At 33.8% G+C, this 21648-nt stretch overlaps 2 protein-coding genes across 3 annotated transcripts in view; one reads left to right on the top strand and one right to left on the bottom strand.

The window, feature by feature from the left end:
- Positions 1–7420: 7420 nt before the first annotated feature.
- LOC123307059 lies at positions 7421–9328 on the bottom strand. Its single transcript, XM_044889262.1, has one exon. It carries the CDS (start codon positions 9326–9328, stop codon positions 7421–7423), a length of 1908 nt encoding a protein of 635 aa, XP_044745197.1.
- Positions 9329–10729: 1401 nt separating this feature from the next.
- Positions 10730–21648, top strand: part of LOC123308217 (insulin gene enhancer protein ISL-1) — an 85471-nt gene continuing 74552 nt past the window's right edge. Inside the window, exon 1 of one of the 2 annotated variants that reach the window (XM_044890791.1) lies at positions 10730–11078. In XM_044890791.1, the coding sequence (XP_044746726.1) occupies positions 10946–11078 (133 nt within the window). In that variant the 5' untranslated portion in view covers positions 10730–10945. The remainder of the gene's footprint in view (positions 11079–21648) is intronic. The other variant, XM_044890790.1, reaches the window with a different exon arrangement.

Below are 21648 nucleotides of genomic sequence, written 5' to 3'. Positions count from 1 at the left end.
AATGTATTATGACATGTTTGAACCAATATATGCTCCGACATATATACATATTATGTGAGAATGTATAGATAGATTGAATTCTATTTAATAATGGCGTAATATCACTCCAAACCGCAGAAACCGCTAAAAATAATATATCTGATACACAATCCAATATTGACATGCAAAGGTAGCGCTATATTTAAATCTATATATTGCAATGATATTCACTATAATTATAATTATTATGGATTGAATTGAATTAATGCATAACCACCGGCATGTTTAGGAGCCAATATGATATATGGATGTCTCTCGTAGGCTATTGGCGAATATATTTCAAGGAAAAATCTAGTTAATTGAAAAGTCTTGGGGATACCTATTTCACCAACGAAGTGAGCCAATCCTCTGAAGTTCAAAATTCAGAGGTCTGGCTCAAACCATAAAACAGCAGGACCTTCAAAGTATGCATGAAAAAATGTTTTCGTATAAGTGGTGTAACATTTCAATATAATCCAAATTAGTTGTATAAGACTCAACCATATAAAATCATAAATGATACATGTTGATGAAAAAAGTGGTAGTGATTTTTGACGAAACTTCCCAGTCTTTTCATTATTAAGTAAAGTAGCATGTAAAAATCATTTTTGCATACAAAATATCGGTGACATTATATGAAAAGTTTTCATCGGAAACAGCAGTAAGGTTATATACTGTTTATGAGAAAAACGCAATTAAAGACTACTTTGTTTCAGTGGGAAATTTTAATTTGATTCAATTCACGGAAAGTTTCAAACTTCAAAGCCCTGTATATTCTCACAGCATAAGCTTTTCTTTCAAGGCATATTAAGATTAAGTCCTTTATAGCGAGCCTTAGTTTAGTGTTTGTCCTAATAGTTATGAATTACCATGTACATGTGTTCCTAAATTCATGCGACAAAATTCAGGATGTGAATGCTCGTATGAAATTAAGATGGGTCTTTCCTATAACAAAATTTCTTCAACCCATCCCTCATTTATCTATTTATTTATTTAAGAATAAGAACGCTAACAGGTCAGAACACTCAAAAGCAGCGTCCACTTGCTAAATAGACAGTTTTACAAATTAAACATACTCTCTATTAATAGCAAATAATAATTGGAATATCACCTGAAAATATTCTTAACAACCCTTTTAAAGGGGCATACGCTCCCGCACCTGAAAACAGGTTAATAGACCCCTGATAACAGTTAGACAATTCTGTAGGTTCTTTATAAGTAGGTAAGTGAAATAATATTATCACCCTTAAAAGGTGGTGTCTAAAATTCAGTTTTTATTTCTTTGAACGTGTACAGCAATCCATGACACGTAGACTTCATTCGTGTATTTTGACTGGAGGTGATCATTTCCAGCATCCTTCTACATTTTACATCTTTACTGTTGTTCACTCAATTTATTGAAATAATTATAAAATATGATTTTTTTTTCAGCTATTGGTTTTGGGAAAAAATAAACAAATTAATTCAGATGCATAACATCCGCAGATAATTAAATCAACAAATGATACGATCTAAATCGAACTAACAAACTAACTCGCTCGAAGAATTACCAGAAATTTCATTTCGTTGATAAAGAGAGATGCTGACCATGGTTTCGGCCTTATTTGATCTCGTCAGAGGAACAAAACTCATTCGTCAACGAAAGGCCGGCAATTCATAGCATTTCGAGCGATGGTAGTTTGTTAGTTCGATTTAGATCGTAACATTCGTTGATTTCATTATCTGCGGATGTTATGCATCTGAATTAATTCGTTTATTATTTACCTGCCTTACTTTGAAGGCGTGATCCATTTCTTATTTGGGAAAAAATTCAGAAATAAAAAACAATTTGTAAACAAAACAAGGATTTATAATTTCATTTCATGAAACTTCATATCGAAAATAAGTTTTGATGTGAAATACAGTAAAGAATGCTAATTTCACTCCCATATAATGTAACAGAAATATTGAAAAAATACCCGTGGTTATTCCTTAGCTTGTGCACGAAAATCACAGAATTTGAAGTAAGTACAATTCACATTCACATAACCCAATTAACCTAAGTTGAATTTCAACTTCCTTGGAACCCATAAGTGCCATGAATATATGCTTGAGTACCACAATTAAAGTTGAGTTTCATGTATTCAACGTTTCAGATTTAGGGGCAGTTATGTTAATTTTGATATTTACATTTATCGCAAAATAATTTTTTTTAGTAATGAGGTCCATCTTGAGTATTTTTATTCTGAATAGAATTAAAGTTATCAGATACAATGGAATCGGATTCATTGCGGATTGTTTCAGCTTTCTAGAAGACAAGTGTCATTGGTATCGACAAATCAGATGACGTCCTCATAGGAGCAATGCCTGGTATACTTCGTGAGAATTCAGAGCTAACCTACCTATATGTATGGTTCGAGACCAGCAAGTTCTGGACACTCACATACTATGTGTTCAGCTCAAAAAACTTAGGAGGGGCCCTAAAAAAACTCCTGCCTTCGAGACCATAATCTAAATTCACGGTACTCTAACAAGATCACAATAGTTGCAATATCTGTATACATTATCTTACTCATAATATAATGAGGTAGAATACATATTTAAAGCATTTCAGACAAGAGAATTTCGCTGAACACGCAAATCTCTGACGGCCCTCCAAGGGTCTAAGTCCCTTGTATACAACATTACGTCTAAATTACTATGACTGACAGATCATTACCTAATCTTCTCTCGATATCATGAACAATGATACGGTCTCTTTTCGCCTCCCAAACACATCAATAGACCATCAGAATACCATCAAAAACATATTTAAGTAATAGTTTTACAACTTGTCGGTAGGTACCTATTCCATGAAGTAGGTAGGTCAGGTATCCTTCAAACAGAAGATGACTTGGTGCAACGCTTTTAATCGTTCAGGTGTGTATTATGATGAGGAGTTAACTTCACTTCTATTCCCAAACCTTCCCCTTCGCGTTTGTGAAGAAGGAATGTCCGTTGTTCACAGCAAATGTGAGTTGTTTCCATTCTTAGGTACTATAATCGTGACTGTGTTGCATATTAATCATTAGCTTTCAATAAAACGTATTTCGAAATGTGAATATTTCTTTAACAGGATTGAAATTAAATGTTTCATGTATTCAAAACTTTCGAAATGTTTTTGATTTCATTTTCTTCGAATTTAGAAAACAAATAATTGTTTTAAAATTTTTTACAGCCTTTAGATCAAAAATTACAGGAATTGTTGATTCCGTCGCTAGTGAATCGCGATTCATCGTATTTCTATGATCTGTGATCCACTGAAAAAACCCAATTAAACAATCAAATTTGTCATCAAACCTCCTTCATTTGGTGATTTTTTCTGTTAATTTTTTTTCGATTTTAATTTTCTCGAGAAGAATATACGGATATGATGGTTTTTGTGAGAAATTTGGCTTGGTCCCTTGGATCTCCTGATCTGACACCGTTTGATTATTTTTTATGGGGAATGCTTAAACATGAGGTGTATGCATGCAGTACAGATAAAAAGTAAACAACAAACAATTATTGTTACTCGATCAAATCACAACTGAATACAAAAGGAAAAGCTGTGAAACAACTATATCAACGTGTTCAAAGTGTATTGAAATGGAGGGATACCATTTTGAACAATTCCTAAACTGAAAATTTTTCAATCCAATTTATTTGCTGTTTTTTATTATATACATTATCCTGTATACAGTATGTTGAAAGGACGTTTTCTCATAAATTCGTTTCATTTATGAAAACTTCTTTTATGATTTGATATCCTAATCTGAACTCTCTTCTCAAAAACTAGTATGTTATGACTGAAAAGTCATGAAAATCATATTGTTCACGCACAAGTCTAAAATTTTGCTAGTCCGGTTCTGTTTTTCAAATTTGATAAAATGTCAGGGAAGGCAGTCGTGAAAGGTGACGAAGCTGTAAAATTTTAAATAATTTTACCTAAGTTCAAGATTTATTGAAGGGAATGTTTAATGATCACCCTGCATGACGGTGCCAAGCAGAGATTCAGAATTTTTATTTTGAATTAATTCTTTGTGGTTACGAAAACGAAAAAAATTATAATGCCCATGAATAGGGTGATCCAATATTCACGAAAATAGGAAAAGTCTAAAATCTTCCCAGTACGGATCTGATTTATTCGATTTCAGAAATATTGAAGAAAAGCGATAGTAGGTATATAAAAAGTGAAAAAACAAAATTTTTATTTTAATTTGGTGCATTACTTCAAAAGTTATTGAACTGGAAATTTCACTCATAATATGAACATCACCGTGTTTATCCCATACGAAGGCATTCAGGCGATTAAAACCTTTTGATATGAGTCCAGCGTGATGACATTAATTCATGGTATCCGTTTGGCGAATTCATCCCGGGACACTCTTTATACAGGGTGTCTATAAACAAATGCGAAGGACTTAGGGAGATGATTCCTCGATGAAAATAAGCAGGGGTATAGTTCCTATAATTTTTTTTCGAAATCGACCTCCATTTCAAGATACAGCCTTTGGAAGGCGATGACGAGTTGACAGTTTTAAATTTTTTACGGGTTGTAAAAAAACTGCGTCATAAAAATAGATAGATATATATTATATGAAGCACTAAGTACATAGATGCTACTCACACAATTTTTTTAGATTTCACAACATTATTAGGTATTAAGAGTTGAAAATAACAACCCCTTATGATTTTCCTTCAAAATTTGTTTTCGTGCGATAAATTATCGAAAAAAATTTTCTTATGGTTTTCCATTCAATTCTGGAGAAAAAAAGTCTTCTGCAAAATTTCGATAAAGTCGATACTTTTCTCGGAATAAATAAAAACTTACCAGCAGAATACAAAAGTCAGGCAGAGGGTTGATTCATGTATTTTAGCGGTAGGTAGTCATTCCAAGGAGCACGAAATGGAATGAACAGTGATCATAACTGCTTGTAAGTTTTTATTTATTCCGAGAAAAGAATCGACTGTATAGAAATTTGGCAGGAGACTTTTTTCCTTCAGAATTGAATGGGAAACCACAAGAGAATTTTATTTTTCGAAAATATATCCCACGAAAACAATTTTTCAAGGAAAATCATAAGGGGTTGTTATTTTCAACTCTTAATAATAATGTTGTGAAATCTAAAAAAATTGTGTGAGTAGCATCTACTTATAGTGCTTCTATTATGTATACCTAGTTTTATGACTCAGTGTTTTTTTACAAAAAATTAAAAACTGTCAACTCGTCATCGCCTTCCAAAGACTGTATCTTGAAAGGGAGGTCGATTTCGAACAAATCAACCCCTACTCATTTTCATCGAAGAATAATCCCCTAAGTCCTTCGCATTTGTTTAGAGACACCCTGTAGGTATAGGTAATAGGTAGATCAGTAGTAGATACAGAATGTTACCGTGTTGACGCGACGGTTGGTATCTATCAACTTACTCTTAGATTCAATGGAAAATGAAAATGATCCAAAGTTCGTGAAATGTTTCTAAGCCTAAACCAAAGAGTTGCCGCTGGTGAAATATTTCGATTTTTTATGAAGGGATTGAGAAAACCAGATAACGTATGTGAGACCTGACAATTAATGAATTTGTTTACGTGTGCTGTATAGATTAAGATTATGACTTTTATTCCTGACTACGAAAAACTGATAATTCAGTCCTAATCCATGTTATTACTTTCATCTTTTAAGATCTTTTGCCGCATTATAACGAGGTAATGATTGTAGGATTGTTTTGTGCGTTTGTGTGTATTTATAGGTACATTTCTTCAATAAAGAATAATTTTTTCCAGTCTTGAGAAAGGAACCATTGGTTCCGAAACGTCGACGGAGTTATAAAAAGCTTTTGATTTGTCCAACACCCTACGATACCACTTTCATCGAAATTAATGCTTTGGTTTTTGGTCCACGGTTTCAGGAAGCTTGATCGGGGAATCATCGCTTGATTCAATTGATTGAAGGATGGACGTTAATTAGTTTGCAATAATTAAAAGTCATGAACCCATTCGACGATTATCAATTGATATACCTCCTTATTACTTCTTCAATAGGAATGCAGAAATGAAAAGGTTTCAGTGACTTCATTTTGGAAAACGAGTGACTGACTGACAAATTGTTGATCGGGAAATCAAAGTTTTATCCTTGAGTATTACTTACTCGAAGATTTTGTGAAATGTGGAATAATTTTTTTTTCATCGACCTGAACAATAAACGATATTTTACTTAGATACTTACTCCGAATTTCCTAACGACCTCACATACTTATATAATATTAAAGTAAGTAGTTACCTGTTTGATCGCCGTATTTGCAAAATTCCCTCAGCTCTGAAGTAGTGTTACTTATATTCGTATCTACCGCTATCAGCTATCACCCTACATTGGTTTTTTTACATTTGAGTTGCAATATATTTACTTTCCCTGTAACAGGGGTTTATCATTTAATTTCCTTACCGAATTTCAACTATACAGGGTGATTCATAACTATTGGGACATAGGCTAAGGGCAGATTGCTTGAATCAAAATATGGCGAAAGGTCCAAATATACCTCAATTAAATGTTGCTGTGGAAATCATTTCACTGTATATTTCATCATCCGTTTTTAAGAAAAACACAATTGAACAGTTCAGAGCCTCGGAAAGGGATTTGAAGTAACGATTTATTTTATTTTCTTTATTTATTTCGACGACGAAGCATAATTGAAAACAATGAAACATAAAAGGCAAAAAACTTAAATTAAATGTTGGCCTCCTCCGACTTCTATGCCTTTTCTAATTCTATCAATAAAGGACTTTCGAACTTCGAAGAAAATATTATTCTGCCCCCTTATGAAAAATTCAAGTTTAACGTCCTCTATCTTTTTCCACAACAATATTTTCTTGAGGTATATTTGGTCCTATCGACATATTTTGGTCCAAACAATCTGCCATTAGCCTATGTCGCAATAGTTATGAATCACCCTGTATAATCACGAATTCTAATTTTTCAAAACTATACACCGTCCCAAGTTGCCTATTTCATTTGAGAGTTGAGAAATCAATTGATTTTAACTTGTATATTTATATAAGTATGTATCTATATTTTATTTTTTTCAAAATTTATATCCGAATTCTGAAGCATGCTAGATATATATCCTAATCAATAGTCTGAGTCATTAAGCATAGTCGAATCTCTTTTTCAGATAAAATAGGTCACCGTTTTGAACATATTACAAGTTAAATTCAACAATCGTCTCAAGTCACCCGAATCTAGGGGAAAGTGGGGTATGACGGGGACCTTAAGGCATTTCTTGAATTAAACCCTTCTTTATAATTGCACAATGTAGGAATTTTTATTAAGAAAATAATCAGTCTTTCTTTTTTCAATAACAATCATTCAAAACAAAAAAAAATAATTCTTCTCATTTAAATATCTAATTTAAAAAATAACAAAATCTTCCCGTCTTACCCCAACTATAGGGCAAGACGGGGTAGCCCCTTGGGTGAGATAGGGTACAGAAAAGTCCTCATCTTCACATAATGGGCAGATATGGACAACTTCATCTTCGTTATCTTCCACTCCTGCACAGCCACAATGCGCCCAATTAGAACAAACCTGGCAAGTGATCCATCCTTCGGTAGACTCGGAATACAAGCTGTGGCAGTATAGACATGCTGTATCTTCTTCTTCTGATGTCTGAGCTTCTTCTTCAGCTTTCTTAGTTTTTCGAGATCTCTTATTTGATTTTTTCTTTTTCTTTTCGCTTGACACATCAGGTTTCGGTTTCCTACTGTTTTGTTTTTCCTCTAATTCTGTTTTATATGGAGAAGCAGTGATAATAGCTGCTTTTCCTCTTCTCCGAACTTGCCTCGTTTTTTTTTCGGCCATTCGTGGATAAGGCATTAACTGTTTGGGGCTAACCAGATGGAATGCTGCATTATCCAAAGAATCATTTACCGAGACTTGTTGTACTACATATGAGGTCGTAGCAGTTGGATGAGGTAGAGTGTTTGCTGAAGAATTTATGGTGGTGTAGGTGGGCGTTTGAGTATCAGGAGGTGACGAAGTTATTGTTGGTAGAACTGTCAGTGTTCGCTGTGAGATTGCTGCTATCGATAGTGTTGGAGTTGTGTCAGCTTCGGGTTCCTTTTCAGCGTTCAATTCCATTTCGGTAGCCTCTGCAGCAATGAAATCATCTTCGGTAAAAATATTTGGATTGTAAGGCGAGATCCCACATGCTTTGAATGCATTAATTGCAGTTAGCATTGTTGCTTCCCGGATAAACGCTTGCCCGAAGAGTTCAGCCACTTGAAATTGCGAAACTACTTTCCCAGGATTAGATCTTAACCATGCTGTTAGAGCCTGATCATAAAAGATACTCAAAGGCCGCATAAAACCAACATCTGCGGGCTGTAGTTTGTGAGTGGTGTGTGGTGGAAAGCATATTATCGTCACACCGCATTTACGTGCTTCATCGATTAACTGCAAATTTTGGGTATGAGTAGCGTGGCCATCTAAAATCATCATAACTGGGTTGGTTTTAGAAGCGTTGGTGAGTATCACAAACTTCTGAAACCATTTCAAGAAAATTTCTGCAGTAATCCACCCAGAATCTGAACATTCAGCCCATGAGTTCGGTGGAGCTCCATTGAGAAGTTCTGGCTTCATACGTTTTCTGGGATATATGAACATTGGAGGAAGGTATGACCCTGCAGCGTTGAAACAAATTTCAATCGTTATAGTTGTGCCTCGTTCGGCCGATGTCAAGGCACCCACTTGCTTTTTACCCGTCGCTGCGATCACTTTGGACCGTGATTTTGGCACCACCGAAACACCTGTCTCGTCACAGTTATATATCCTGTCTGGAGTAAAACGGTTATCGTCAAGTGTTTTTCCTAGTAGTTCGAAAAATTTTCCAACAGACACTCTATTAAACCCAGCAGCACGAGCCGCTGAAGTATTTTCAGGCTTTCGTAAACTCAGATCAGGATGGCGGTTTAGAAATCCACGCAGCCAGTCCTTACCAGCTTTTTCCTTGAATTCATTAAATTTGTGTTGTTTGTTGTTACAAACTACTAACTCATAGGCTAACTTCTGGAAATCGGAAGTTGACAAACCAAATAATCTTCCTTCCATTTCCTTCAAACAGTCAACAAGTATTTGTTCTTCTTCTTCGGAAAACACTGTAGTTGGACCTAAGGGAACCTTGACATTCTGTACACAATTTTCTCTTTTTCTTGCTTGGTTAACTTTACGCTCGAGTGTTGTTTGAGGAACATTGTAAGCCTTGCTGGCCGATTTGTAACCCTTTTTTCCATCCAAAACATCTTGAATGGCTAATTTCATTTGTGCTTCACTCCACTCTCCTCTATTAGTTTTTCTTTTATAATTTCGGACCATAATCTATAAGAAATAATCAAATTATCCCAACTAATTATTATAATTTTGAATGGAATCTAAATCCAAAAAGAATAGCAAAGGAGCGGGTAAGATGGGGTCCCAACCCCGTCTTGCCCCGAAGTAGGTACCCCATCTTTCCCAAACTGGACTTATAAGGTGTATTGTATTTTTTGAGGTTATAAACCAAAGCAAACCGGGACGAATTAATGAGTTAAGAATGGTAAAATAAACAAACATTAATAAAAAAATATATCACGCACCGTGTATAACATATATTATGAACAGTCACGCACTTTACACAAGCCAAGAATTAGATAAAACCACGTATATTTCGAAAAACATACTTACCGAGTGGGTGCCTGCACTTCTACGCCTAAATTTTACTAACACTAACTAATACTGATGAATACCGTCTGATGGCGTTAAAATGAATTTTCTAGTGGCACTGCATTATCTATTTTGGTAGGGTCCCCATCTTACCTCGCTACCCCGTCTTACCCCACCTTCCCCTACAATAGGAACTCGTTCCCTGATGAAGAGATAAATGAATTTTTAAAGCTTGACTATGAAAAAAAGTGCATATTATATATAATGATTGCTGTTAATTCACGAATAAAAATCATTATAATTTTATAGATACCTACTTATAAATCGATACATATTAGGTAAATATCAGTGAATATTTTGACGACTTCATTCTGGATTCTGAACGTAAAAAGTGCTATTTCAATGGTTGATTAGAACCCACAAAAAGTGAAGAAACCAGAATTTGAAAAAAGGCGACTTTAGATTTTATATCCGAATATTGATCGGGAAACGGCATAATCAGATTCATAATAAAAAATGTAAATTCACAACACAAAATATTGAAAACTCATAGAAATTTTACAATATCGAATACTCAATGAATACCTAAGTAGGTAAATCTTCCCTTGTAAATAAACAAGATCTTGAACCAGAGTTGACGTTGACGTTTCAGATTATTGGTTACCTTATCAATTCAAACATTCTTTTCATATTTGTATTATATATACTTATTGTACATATGATATAACATAAATACCGTTCCTATAACTTTTATCTTCCAATATAAAAATTACAAATTTCCTTGGCGTTGAAGTGTAGGAATACAAATCTTAGCACCTAAAAGCCTTGAGTTACCGAACGGGTGGGGATGAGAGAGAAACACGAAGTTATTATTGATTATCCACCTTCCATTTTGTGCGGCCCTCTGCCTCACTCCCGAGAATTCTCACCAATCGTTCAAGGGAACGATTTCAACATTAGGGAGGGGCCCCGATCGCGTCCTAAACAAAAACTATAGCTACACGATTCCACCCGACCGAGTCCAAGTTGACGTCAGTCGCTCCGGAGCCACGTAACGTCACGGTAGTGTCGAAGCGACGTAAGGTACATCAAGTCTAGTGCGAGAACGGATTACCTGGATTCGTTATGGACTAGAGTTTGGCTATGTGGACAGTAGTACACTAGGTACCAAGTTACCCGGATTGTGTTTTAGTACTGGTTTTTGGTTCAACGTGTGGTTTAAGACTAGTGGTTCGTATGGTTATGTCAGAGCAAGGTGGACTGGCCATGCACCAGTTACCTATGCGCCACAGGGGGTTGGTACAGCCCAGCCTGGTGATGAACCCACATCCCATCAACGAGTCTTGCTCTATTGAAGCATCACAAAGCAGTAAGTACCTACCTATGTACCTTTTTACGTAACAATTTTCCTTGGCGAAATATCCCAAAGTCACGGTTTCGCATAGTGCAAATTCCTCTCGCATTACATTGTAGGAATCAAATGAATTGTCTTAAAACTTGGAAAATCCTCCTGAGAATACTTTCGATTTTGATTACCTGAGGGTATACCCGAGGTTACACCACTGCTCACAATCTTTAAAGGTTTTTTTCGGGCAAGCCTTAAATACTTAGCCCTCCAATTGATTTTAACAAAAATAGCCTGGAGTTGCTTGGTGCCGAATCATGATGCAAGTACAGGGTTGAAAGATGATGAATATCGATGAATTTTTTCTCGAAACGAAACCATTTGTGGTCGAAAATTGAGGCGTTTGACGCGAAAAAGTTAAACGAATGCTCGCAGACTACCTTCCAAACAAGACATCAGAAAATCATCCATTTCGCAAACAATTCCTAATAGAAATCACAATATGTAAGTCAAATTCGAAAAACTGATCGTTGCGTGTTCTCAACTGTTTTGCAGTGATTGAAACTACAGCGTGTAAATGAATTTAGTTGCGAGGAAATTTAAGCGATGATACCTTGTTGAAAAAATAGTGTCAAATTTTGTTTTCCTTGAGAATGCTAAGTAGGAGTGTGAAAATGGCACCTGAAAATTAATTTTAATTTCTTTTATTAGAAACTGAAAAACTCATCGAAATGTCGAAAATCGAAAAATTTTTTATGTGGGTTTGGTATGAACAGGGTGAGTCTTTGACACTTTAGACGCCGTTAAACCGCTGGAAAAACGAAATTACCTTCAGAATAACTAGCTACAAATCTGTGGATCTTTTGAAAAGAGTTGCATTCGGCCAAAGTACCCAATTTCACATATAGGATTTAGGTACTTTTCAATTACTCGAAAACTGTGCATTATGCGAGAAAATATGAAGAATACTTTTATTTTACAAAACGTTGAAATAGGTATGCATTGGATAGCGTCCAACTTATAGTTTCAAGAATTGGGTTCTTTGAATTTTTGGTATTTTTATGGTACGTAATGGTCATAATGAGAAAACTGGAAGATGTGGGTGATATCTTGTGTTCGAGAAAGATTAATCAAATAAATGAAAAACTATAGTCCGAAATTCATTTTATTCGATAAAACCGTTTGTGAGATAGAACTAAAAATATCATTTTTTATGCTTTTTCAACAGCCTGTATCTTCTGAACCGAGCCGATTCGGAAGAAATGGTATATAAGGAAAAAAGTCTTTCTTTTGACATCAAGAATGTACTGCCAAAATATTTGTACGAATCAAAGAGTCACCCTGTATATGACGATATCTATCTACTATCACTTAACAAAGAAATATTTTTTATTTTTTTAATGCCTCCGGAGGCGCACTCTCATGTATTTTTCTTTAGAATTGTCTCTCAATGAATTTTCATATCATATGGGCTCTATTTTGCATGGGTTACCTATTTCATGAACATTATAGAAGACAAAATTAAAAAATTTCCGCTTCATATATTACTTATAATACTTATTTTCACTTTTGAGCAGGAGATAATACCTAAATGAATTACACTATTCAACAAGGGTTCGCCCACCTAAGAGATTTATATTTTTTTTGTTAGGTATCCCTCACCTTATTACAAAAATAATAGTAGTTACGTTTGTTTAGCTCCCGTTATCAAAATAAAAGACATGCGTGGATTGTCCATGTCCCCTACGATACTTTATAAAATAAACAAACTATTGAAACAAGTTCAGTTTCTGGCAGCATTGAATGACTTTGAAAAAGAAGCCTGGTTGTCCTTTGTAGAAGTGACCAAAAATTTTCTTGGAAATTACAAATCTCCGCAATATGTAAATATCGTCAAAACGATGTTACAGGCTCATCAAAAAATGGGATGCAACATGTCCCACCTAAGAGATTTATATTTTTTTGTTAGGTATTCCTCACCTTATTACAAAAATAATAGTACTTACGTTTGTTTAGCTCCCGTTATCAAAATAAAAGACATGCGTGAATTGTCCATGTCGCACTTCTGTATCCTACGATACTTTATAAAAGAAACAAACTATTGAAACAAGTTCAGTTTCTGGCAGCATTGAAAGACTTTGAAAAAGAAGCCTGGTTGTCCTTTGTAGAAGTGACCAAAAATTTTCTTGGCAATCACAAATCTCCGCAATATGTAAATATCGTCAAAACGATGTTACAGGCTCATCAAAAAATGGGATGCAACATGTCCTTAAAGCCCGTTTGCAACAGCCGAGAATTCTCTGGAGAATTCTCTACAAAATTCTCTTTAGAATTCTCTACAAAATTCTCGCAACAAAACGGCAGAGATAATTTTGTATGCAACTGAACAGAGAATTCTACCGAAAGTGCGTATGCAACGGTATAGAATTCACGGCGCATGAATTTTCGAGCAAATTCTCTAGAGAATTGTCGGCTGTTGCAAACGGGCTTAAAAATACACTTTTTGCAATCACATATTAATTTCTTTCCACAAAATATGGGAGCCGTAAGTGACGAGCATGGAGAGCGATTCCATCAAGACATCGCGTCATTCGAAAAACGCTACCAAGGCAAAGGGGAACCCTCTATGCTTGCTGATTATTATTGATCCATCGTTAGAGAAATACTGGAGTCGTCCTATAGCAGAAAAGACAAAAGATCTAAGCGATCGGAATCTTTTACACCAATGCAAATATTATAATGCATTGTTTTTGTTAAAAATCATGAATATAATTATTAAAAAACAACAAGAGCTAACTTCCACTTTTTATTTATCGTGCGTTTATACCTTGGCTACGTAGATTAAGAATATATATATTTTCCTTAGGTGGGAGAACAAAGCTATAATTTTGTCGATCAGTGTTATTATACCTACCTTATCGTTTATAAGGTTTACTTAAATTATATCACAGAAAAATACTCTTGGTTTTGAGTTATGAAAAATTAAGAGACAATTACATATTCTGTAAAATGCTGATGCCTGCCTGCTGCTGATGACATTCGAAAAAATAAACGAAATTAATTCAGCCACATAATATCTATTGGTAAAAAAATCAACTAATATTACGATCTTTGGGCTAGTAAACCTCTATCACTCGAAGTATCAATAGAAAAATAGAAAGACCAATCATTGTTATACTTTTAATTAAGGGTTTAAAAGATACTTCAACTGGCCCGGTCATCTGTAGATTCACATATTAAAAACTATGATAGGCAGATACATTTGAAAACAAAAAGCGTTATATACCAAAATTTCTACACATTTACAAAAACTATATATAAAAATAAACATTAGGATTATCCTCTATTCCATACTGATATTGACTAACACCGGTTTATTTATCCATCTTATCGTCCTTCATTTTTCCTCGAATGTTCTTGACTCTGAAAACTAAATTCAGTGATAACGCACTTGTAAGACGAGCTTAGTCCTCTAAAACGGATGCAGTTCGGGTTGATCTTGGATGTCAGTATAGATACCTCACTCAGCATACCTTTCATTTCAAACTCGATTTCAACACTTATTAATAAAGGTACTTATTACCTTATATTATGTTTTATTTGATGAAATCGTTCACTTTGTATCTGAATTCGGAGATTTCATCAATAAATAACAGTTCAAACGGCTTAATCTTTAAAATAAATTCTTTCGAATCGACCTAATAATCATACGTTTCTACTGATAATATTGTTTATGTTATATAAAAGTATCGAGCCTTAGTTATTTTATCTATTGAACATAAAATCTTACCGTTAATCTAAAAACATATAATGAAGTAGTTTCCAGTGGTTTCAGGATTTACAAATAATTTCAGTTTATTCACAAACATCAACTTATACTTTTAGTGTTAATATTTATATACATATCTCTCTATATATGTATATTTTAAATATTTATTAACACTATTGAATTTTTAGACATATCGAGACAGAAGATTGTATTACCTAATGATAGGTACTAAACACCTACTTCGGAGATTACAATTTCGGAGAATTTAAAATTATATATAGATTGTAGGCTAGTTCGAAAGAAAACTGTATTAAGTATTAAGGGGTTAGTTTAGTTTTAACATGTACACTAAAAAGAACTGACTAGTCAAAAGGAAAGCAATAACCTTCGGTACATTTGGAAATTTGACAGAAGCATGTTTATGCGTTGAAGGGATTCTTTTTGATAATTATAGGACTCTATTATTATTGCATATTCTAACAATATTCACCATTATGAAAGATTTAGCGATACAGAGAATTATGAATTCAGATAGTTGAACTAGTATCATATATGTATAGACATCCTTTTATATTTTATATTGTTGGAAATGCTTTAAATGGAGAATCTTAATATAGAAGAATCCATAAAAGTTACATTTCACTTAGGTCAGTTTGAGTTTCGGAATAGTAGGTACATTTCTGAAAAGTTCTGTTCGTTATTTTTATTCAAATTGTTTCGATTGAAGAAAACCTTGAGTTTTTACATAGTCAGCTATCATATTACAATTCAAGTAACACGGTTCGAGCATTTCTGGTGAATTGCTTACATTCGTTCACCCAATTTTTTTTCAACAGTTTCATTGCAAAATAAATAATGAAGTGAATTTCAATCACACTGGTTTCCTTCAATTAAGTATTAACCTACCTACCCAGCTACCTTCATGCTATAGGTACATATTATATTTTTGTGTTCTTTATACTTAAAATTTTTTTATGTATTCCATTAACACACACGACCTATCATGTGATGTACGGCCGAGTGTATGGCATCATGATAAATAAAATAAAAATATAAATAAATAGGTACCTACCTACTTTTTGTCAGTAGGTAAACTGTAAAATGATATGGAGAAAAATCAGTTTTTTCCAAAAGAGGAAAACTATAGAAGACAAAATCGACTCGTCAAAGATTCATCTCCAATAAAAGATTAACTCCTTTATAATAATGCACTATCACAGGAGTTAATGCACCATGCGGAGCCTTTTTGAATGAAGGGAAATCTGAGAAAAACGTTGGAAATTAATAATTTACCAATAAGAAACAGAATATCAAGAAATTACAAGACCTTTGTTCTACAATGTTCGCTTTTTCTATAAAATATAGCAATTTTCTGTTCAGTTTTAGTCGATCACCAAATTATACTTCAGTAGGTACCTATACAAGATATGAAACAGAAAAATTACTGTTGTCAGCTTGTGCATGCGTTGGAATTGTTATAAGTAGTGATTCGAATAATTTATGAACATTCTTAAATCGAGTTTTTACTTCTTACTCTTAGCAAAAACACTATACCTACGTGTGAAATTTCATGAAAATGTATGCATTATATCACCATATTTAATTCCACAATTATTATTATTAACATAGTCATATAAGTACCTTTTGTGAATGTATAAAATATTAATACGAACTAATAACCTTCTTCCTTCTTATCCCATACATCAGAAGTATTCAACATACAATTCAGTATCAATTAAACTCAAGTTACCTGAATGCATAGACTAATTGGACGGTAACAAACTACATGAGAAATATTTTTCACCATTTATTCGACTGCTAACAATAAATAGAAATGAGCTTATGAATAATTCTTCTGGATACAAATAACAGATCTTTGATTACGTTCCTCACATGATTTATGGCCTTTGCAGCCAGCGAGGGATATTTGCATCATTAATATTTTATTTGATATGCGCTAAGATATTATTTTCGGCATTATAAGAACATACAGAAATCATTCAAGTATACCTAAATGAGTAGGTATGATTATGGATTTTTATATTTTTTTTTCAAATGAACGATTAAGTCCTCATCATTGATACTTATATCCTTGATGTATGAAAATAGGAATTATTTAATACTCTTGTTCTAACGATAGTTCGAAGCCTTACTTTTTTACTGAAAAGACACAGAGTAGGTGTAACAAACTGATAACGTAGAACTCTGCGTAGATTGTAAAATAAGAACAAATTTACTGTAAGCATATAGGTCTTGACTTTTTTTCTTTTCACTTCCTAGACACTGGGTTTTGACTGTTGAAGTTGGAAGAAAGCTTTGAAAATTTCACAAAAAATGAAGCAAAGGATGACAGCTTGTATCAAAAAGAATGCTGGTTATATTGATCAACTATTTTCATTTGAGCTGTATTTTCGCTTTCAATTTCAAGTTACTCACTTGTTCGATGAAAATTTCGTTTATTTTCCAATATCCTTTTATTTACCAATGAAAAGTCAAATCGTAAAATATTCTTCATCGTTTTGGAATGTTTGAGTCCGATTTCTCGAAAACGGTGATGTTTCAAACTTCACAGATACTTTTCAATTTTTGAACATCAAATTACTCGAAAACGGCGCATTATCTTTTCAACCGAGCGAATTCGGAAAAAATGGTAAAGAAAAAAGTGTTTCTTTTGACCTCAAGAATCTACTGTCAAAATATTTGTACGAGTCAAAGACTCACTCTGTATAGGTACTTTATGGGGTATATTATTTGAAATAACCAAGTAATAAGGGTGCGTCAGGCAACCTGAGTCTCCTATCTATGATTCTGAACATGAAGTTTGATATAGAAGTGAATAATGGTTCATTAATCACGAGTTAACTTCTTGGAGTCGTGTTAGATGCAAATTTCCCAGAAACACAAATTCCGATATATTTCCTTCGGCTTATCGACAAAGGAAGGTGGAAATTTATATTTGATCAGTTATCTGATATTCTAACAACTCTGACTCAGATAATGACGCCAACAAAAATTTATAGGTACTCATAAATAAATCAACGAAAAATGTGTGACAATAAACTGAATTTTTTTCTGAAATGGCGGACCCAAACTATATTCACAGCTCCAACCCATCCCATTGTTAATCTATTTATGAATCTCTAAATATCCTAGCATCGGCATCGAGAGGCCAACTTTCCAGGATTCACTAATAAACTCGATAATTTATGCGACAGTCTCCGTTTAGTCTCAATTATAATCATATAAATGTCAACGTAGCAATGAAATTCTGGCAAGACCGCATTCAAGCATATTAATCAGGTTCGAATATTTGCAGAAAACCGGCAACTTATGCAAATCTGCCATTTCTTTTAATGGTCAACGTATTTGATGACGGAACGATTATTTTGCATTTTTTTTTATTCGACCGCGGGGTTCTGGGATGGGTGCAATTTTTTCAACTTCTTGAACGGTTTGGAAAAGTCATTTGGAAAAATGCCAGGTTCGAATCCCTTCCGAATTCAATGAAATTTATGACAAATTTTTCCTTGGAGTACATTGAACTCATTCTGTGCTTTTCATCTGTGGACCCCAAAAAATATGATTTATGGGGATGGCAATGATTCTCACCCTTCAACCCCTTCCGAAAACAATGAAATTCGTAAGAATTGTTTTCATGATCATAATAAACGCATCCTGTAAGTTTCATTGGTAGAGGTGACTTTTTTCGATGTTTTCAGAGACAATTATATTGTGGGGGTGGCGGCAATTTTAACCCTCTAGCAATCTAGCCCCGTTCTAAAGCTATGAAAATTGTTCTTCTGATCATAAAGAACGGCAACATCCATATTCACCCCCAGACCCTTACGAATGCAATGAATTTGTAAGAATTTGTAGGTATCTGTTATTTTTTATTATTGATATTGTCTCTTATTTTAATCTGTAGAGATTTTTTAATTGGATGGTTTTTTGAAGAAACCAGTTAGTTTGTTTTTGTTGAAGGGTTATTTTCACAGTTTGGGGAATAAATTAATGAGATATCAAGACATGAGCCTAGAAAAGTCCTCAAAGAGAGTCTCTACAAATTTCATGTGCGAACTATGTTCCAGTCAAAAGTTATGGTAAAATATGTTTCACCCGACGCCACTGGCGAAACGGTCCGGTCACAAAGCCAGCTACTCAATGTTTCTTCTTTTTCCGTGCAGAATCATTAGATGAAATAAACCTAAGAAAAATGATTTGAGTGTTCTGTATGATCTTACTTTGTCTATTGAGAATTTAATAGGGACGTTGGTGGTGGATAAACACGAAATATAACGTTGATGAGAGTCGAGGTAGAACTCATCAAACGAAGTCGTTTAACCAAAAATTTTCTATATAACATATCCAAGATATAACAATGAATGGTTCAGTACCAAGTTCATCAGATTAGATGCTTCAGGTCACTTTTGAGACAATCATAATTGTTGTATCGTGCAATTTAGGGTAAGAAAATTTTTTTGCTATGATGTTACCCCATTTCATCCCATTTTTACGACGATTGTTTCAATTTTCGAACAAGAGGATTGTGATGAACATTGTGAAAAAATTCGTGAATAATTCAGACGAATTTTATTGGTGAGATTTTGAAGTATTATTCTATTTTTACACTTGTGCGTTAAGTCACTTCTGTCAGTTAGTATCGAAATGAGCCATTTCATAAAATCCTGTAAGTTACTGAAAAATAATGACAAGAATTCGTCAATCCTAAGTTTTCATTTTCATTACCACGTAAATATCGAACGAGCCAATATCCTAAAGGAAACCACATGGTCGAATCAGGAGATAAATTTCTTACCACTGCTTTGCGATAATTCAGCTAACAAACGGTCGTATTAGGATCTATTTCAGTAATCATTTTCAATTTTTTTTAACTTTGTCATTTTGAAAGTTTTGTATCTATAGGCGATTTTTCGATTTTTGGTGAAACGCTTCATTTTAACCAGTTCAGAGTTTTGGTTGTGAATTGCGTGTATGAAAAGCGTTCGTCAAAAGTGGTCTGCTATACCTATAGCTATGAAATATATTCGTTTGTATTGATAAACCTTAATGTCATGGAATTATCCTTGCAATTTTTATGTTTGGCCGAATGATCAATCATTTTCTGAGCTTTCAAACAAGGATATTGAAATGAATGTTTCCGGATATCAAAATGAATTTATGAACTCGAATGGTACATGAAAATGGATGTCAAAAAACATTTTGATTCGGCTTGTTTTTCATGCTCATAAATCTATTAGTCGCTGAGTTAATTGGACTATATGGATAACATGGTTGGATAGCAGTTTTTATCTATTCCGCGTAATGTTGCGCTGTAATTATGATAAAAAACGAAGTAATAACTCAAATAACGCCATAATTCTTTCGATACCTACACCGATGCTGATAATTCCGTAGGGAATTCTTGTAATACTTACTTACTACCCAATTGTGTAGATTGAAGTGAAAATTCAGTATACCCATTTTACCCATCTTTTCGAAAATATCGAAATGATTATTTCTCATCATTTGACGCTTCTGAAACTATTTTGAACTTCAGTTGCTAGGTTATGATTTTGCAAAAATATATTCATCATTTCCAAATTTTGAGGTCTCAAACCAGATTTACTCATTGAAAAATAATTCGTGGTCAAATTCAACTCTCTCTGGCCCGTCGGTCGTTAAAACTCAGTAACCGAAAGAAAAGAGCTAGTACCTATCCGAATGCGCCTATTAAGTTTGTCGCTAGGCAGAATCCTTTAGATGTTTTCGGAGTTATAGGTATCTTCAATATTTCCCTGATATATAAGAAATTGAATCTAAACCTTAGCTTGTAGTTGTATAAATGTATAGAGTACGATAAATTTTGCGGGAATAGCCAGAGTAAAGAATGAAAAATCTAATTTTGTGAAAACCTTTGAAACTTGTTTTTGGAAACATGTATCGCTAAAACTTTTTTTTTTTAATTCAAGCATAAATCAAAGATAATAAACAGATAGTAGATATATCTACTATCTGTACTTTATGTATACATAAATATTATGTATATTATTTTTCACGGGGTATCCTGATATTGGAAAAACATGCCATAGGCATGAAAAGTTATTATGGAATAACATTGTTGAAAAAGTTTTTTTTTTCATTTCAATATCTGACTTTCCCGAAAATTTCAAGAATTTTCTTGCAGAATATACAGGGTGTATTTGAAGGTGAGGATTTTTTTCAACAAAAGGCAGAACTGTTCAAAATAAGCGTTTCACAAAAAATCACAAAGCTTTCGAAATGAGAAAGTTGAAAAAAAAAATTAAAATGATTAATGAAATAGATCCAAATACGACCCTAGATCGTTTGTTAACTGAATTATCGCAAAGCAGTGGAAAAAAACTTATCTCCTGATTCGACCATGTAGTTTCGTTTAGGATATTGGCTCGTTCGATATTTACGTGGTAATGAAAATGGATACTTACGATTGCCGAATTGTTCTCATTACTTTTAGTAACATACACGATTTTATGAAATGGCTCATTTCGATATTAACTGACAGAAAAGACTATTATATATTACTTCAAAATCTCACCAATAAAATTCGTCTAAATTATTCACGAATTTTTTCACAATGGGCATCACACGTTCCAATAATCGTCGTAAAAATGGGATGAAATGGGGAAACATTATAGCACTTTTTCAACATAACTAACATAAGCACTTTCAAGTAATTGCACGATACAACAATTCTCTTAAAAGTGACCTGATTTCTTTAATCCGATGAACTTGGTACTGAACCATTCATTGTCCAGCCATATGGTTATGTTTTGTTTCGTTTTTGCG

The sequence above is a fragment of the Coccinella septempunctata genome, chromosome 2 (assembly GCF_907165205.1).
Source record: "Coccinella septempunctata chromosome 2, icCocSept1.1, whole genome shotgun sequence".
NCBI classification, from domain to species: Eukaryota; Metazoa; Arthropoda; class Insecta; order Coleoptera; family Coccinellidae; genus Coccinella; species Coccinella septempunctata.
This window is presented reverse-complemented; position numbering and strand designations above follow the sequence as displayed.

Excerpts from the sequence above, each read along its gene's own strand:
- LOC123307059 (XM_044889262.1), bottom strand. The coding sequence starts at position 9,328 with ATGAAATTAGCCATTCAAGATGTTTTGGATGGAAAAAAGGGTTACAAA.